This window comes from Musca autumnalis, unplaced genomic scaffold (genome assembly GCF_047663935.1).
Source record: "Musca autumnalis isolate F117 unplaced genomic scaffold, ASM4766393v1 scaffold_1, whole genome shotgun sequence".
Classification (NCBI taxonomy): Eukaryota; Metazoa; Arthropoda; class Insecta; order Diptera; family Muscidae; genus Musca; species Musca autumnalis.
Genome location: NW_027411644.1, coordinates 31544662 through 31546256, shown reverse-complemented (window position 1 = coordinate 31546256; position 1595 = coordinate 31544662). Strand labels below are relative to the sequence as shown.

At 36.1% G+C, this 1595-nt stretch overlaps 1 protein-coding gene across 1 annotated transcript; it reads right to left on the bottom strand.

The window, feature by feature from the left end:
- On the bottom strand, positions 1-1367 carry ATPsynO (ATP synthase subunit O, mitochondrial). The gene is made up of 3 exons (XM_073970962.1): positions 1219-1367; positions 499-936; positions 1-429 (listed from the first exon to the last, which is right to left on the bottom strand). The coding sequence occupies exons 1-3, from the start codon at positions 1246-1248 to the stop codon at positions 274-276; spliced, it is 624 nt and encodes a 207-aa protein (XP_073827063.1). The 5' UTR covers positions 1249-1367; the 3' UTR covers positions 1-273.
- Positions 1368-1595: the final 228 nt, after the last annotated feature.

The following is a 1595-nucleotide window of genomic DNA, read 5'->3' as shown; positions in this document are numbered from 1 at the left end:
TTTTTTTGGTTTTTTTTTAACATCCATCATTTTATTGTTTTGTTTTTTTCTGTTTTGCTGATGTTTTTAGCAAATTTGTTTCATCCAAGAGTAATTTTTTGCAACACTTCATTCATAGCGGGGAGCAGAAAATTTAGTTTAGAACGCATTACTATATTGATTCGGAAAGTTGATTATTTAAATTACTAGCATTTTTTGTTTAAACAAAATAAAGAAACTTAAAAGCCTTAAGGAAATCAAAGATTTTGAATCCACGATTTCGTTTTTTACAATTTAAGCGGCAGAGGAGATGACATCGGTGTACATCTTGACTTTGCTGGCAATGCTCATGTCAACATATTTATCACCAATGGAGACAATGAGACCACCAATGATGCTGGGGTCGACACGGGAGGTAATCTTCAAGCTTTGGTTGCTCTTCAAGAAGGACTGTAAAAAAACAACAAAACCCATTATTGTTATTATAACAAATTTAAATTTATTTTCCAATACTCTTACCTTCAAAGCACCTTCCAATTGTTTGCTTTGTGAAGCATCCAAGGGTTTGGCAGAAACAACTTCACACACAACTTCACCACGATGGGCAGCCATAATAATGCTAAAGGCATTGATAACACCATCCAATTGGCTCAAGCGGCCATTGTCAGCCAAGAGGGCCAACAAATTACCAGTAGCAGCAGACCAGCGCAATTTTTCGGCACTTTCTTTCAAGGCAACACCCATGATTCTCCTGTTGACAATGGGACTGACAACAGATTCACGCAATTTCTTATCTTGCTTAAGGGTAGCTTGGAAGGCAAGCAAGTCCTTTTCAACTTGATCCAATTGCTTCATTTTGGTGGCAGCGGAGTACAAAGCGGTGGCATAACGACCATCCAAACCGAATACTTGTACTGGTGGTTTGACCATTTGAGCGCTAGTGCTCATTGCACGGCTCTGTAAGAAACAAATTAACAATTACCATTAAGCTAACCACTCATTCATTGTGTTCCATTTAGTAATATAAACAAAATCACATTTATTTTCCAAAAAATATTTCGTCTTTCATGGTTGGTTTTGTTACATTACATAACCAACAAAAAATCTGTTGGGTAATTTTTTTCTCCAGATAGGCAGATATTGTCAAGCTTTATTTACCAGGACATTGTTCAATTATTGTATTTAGATGTTTGCAAAAACTTTTAGTAACACTTTTTTTCTTTTTTTATTATTTCTTACCAACATGGATAACTTATTGACGGCTGCCATCGTATTTTTTGCCTTGGAGAATATTGCAGAAAAATTCACGAATACTAGCTTGCAAGTGCGCTGAGACGGCTGTCAAAAAATTATGTCAGAATAATTTGACAGCTACACAGCGTTGCCAGTATTGGGGATTTTTTCCCAAATTGGGAGTTTCTATTTGAAATGGGGAGAAAATTTAGACTTGGGGAATTGGAAAATTTTGAGGAATATTTGGGGAATTTCTTTTTTGCCTAATTACTTCAGGTTATCTGGTCTTTTTTAATTTCAGTACATGAATAGTAGCAGCGCACGCGTGACGCACAAACAACTTGCATCACTAACTGGTCGCAGTTGTAATAATTTATGACAGA

What these genes read in the sequence shown, in the direction of transcription:
- ATPsynO (XM_073970962.1), bottom strand. Translation starts at nt 1,248, where the DNA reads ATGGCAGCCGTCAATAAGTTATCCATGTTG. An exon ending in TCAATAAGTTATCCATGTTG is followed by an intron (nt 937 to 1,218) that starts GTAAGAAATAAT and finishes TGTTTCTTACAG; the next exon opens with AGCCGTGCAATGAGCACTAG. An exon ending in AATTGGAAGGTGCTTTGAAG is followed by an intron (nt 430 to 498) that starts GTAAGAGTATTG and finishes GTTTTTTTACAG; the next exon opens with TCCTTCTTGAAGAGCAACCA.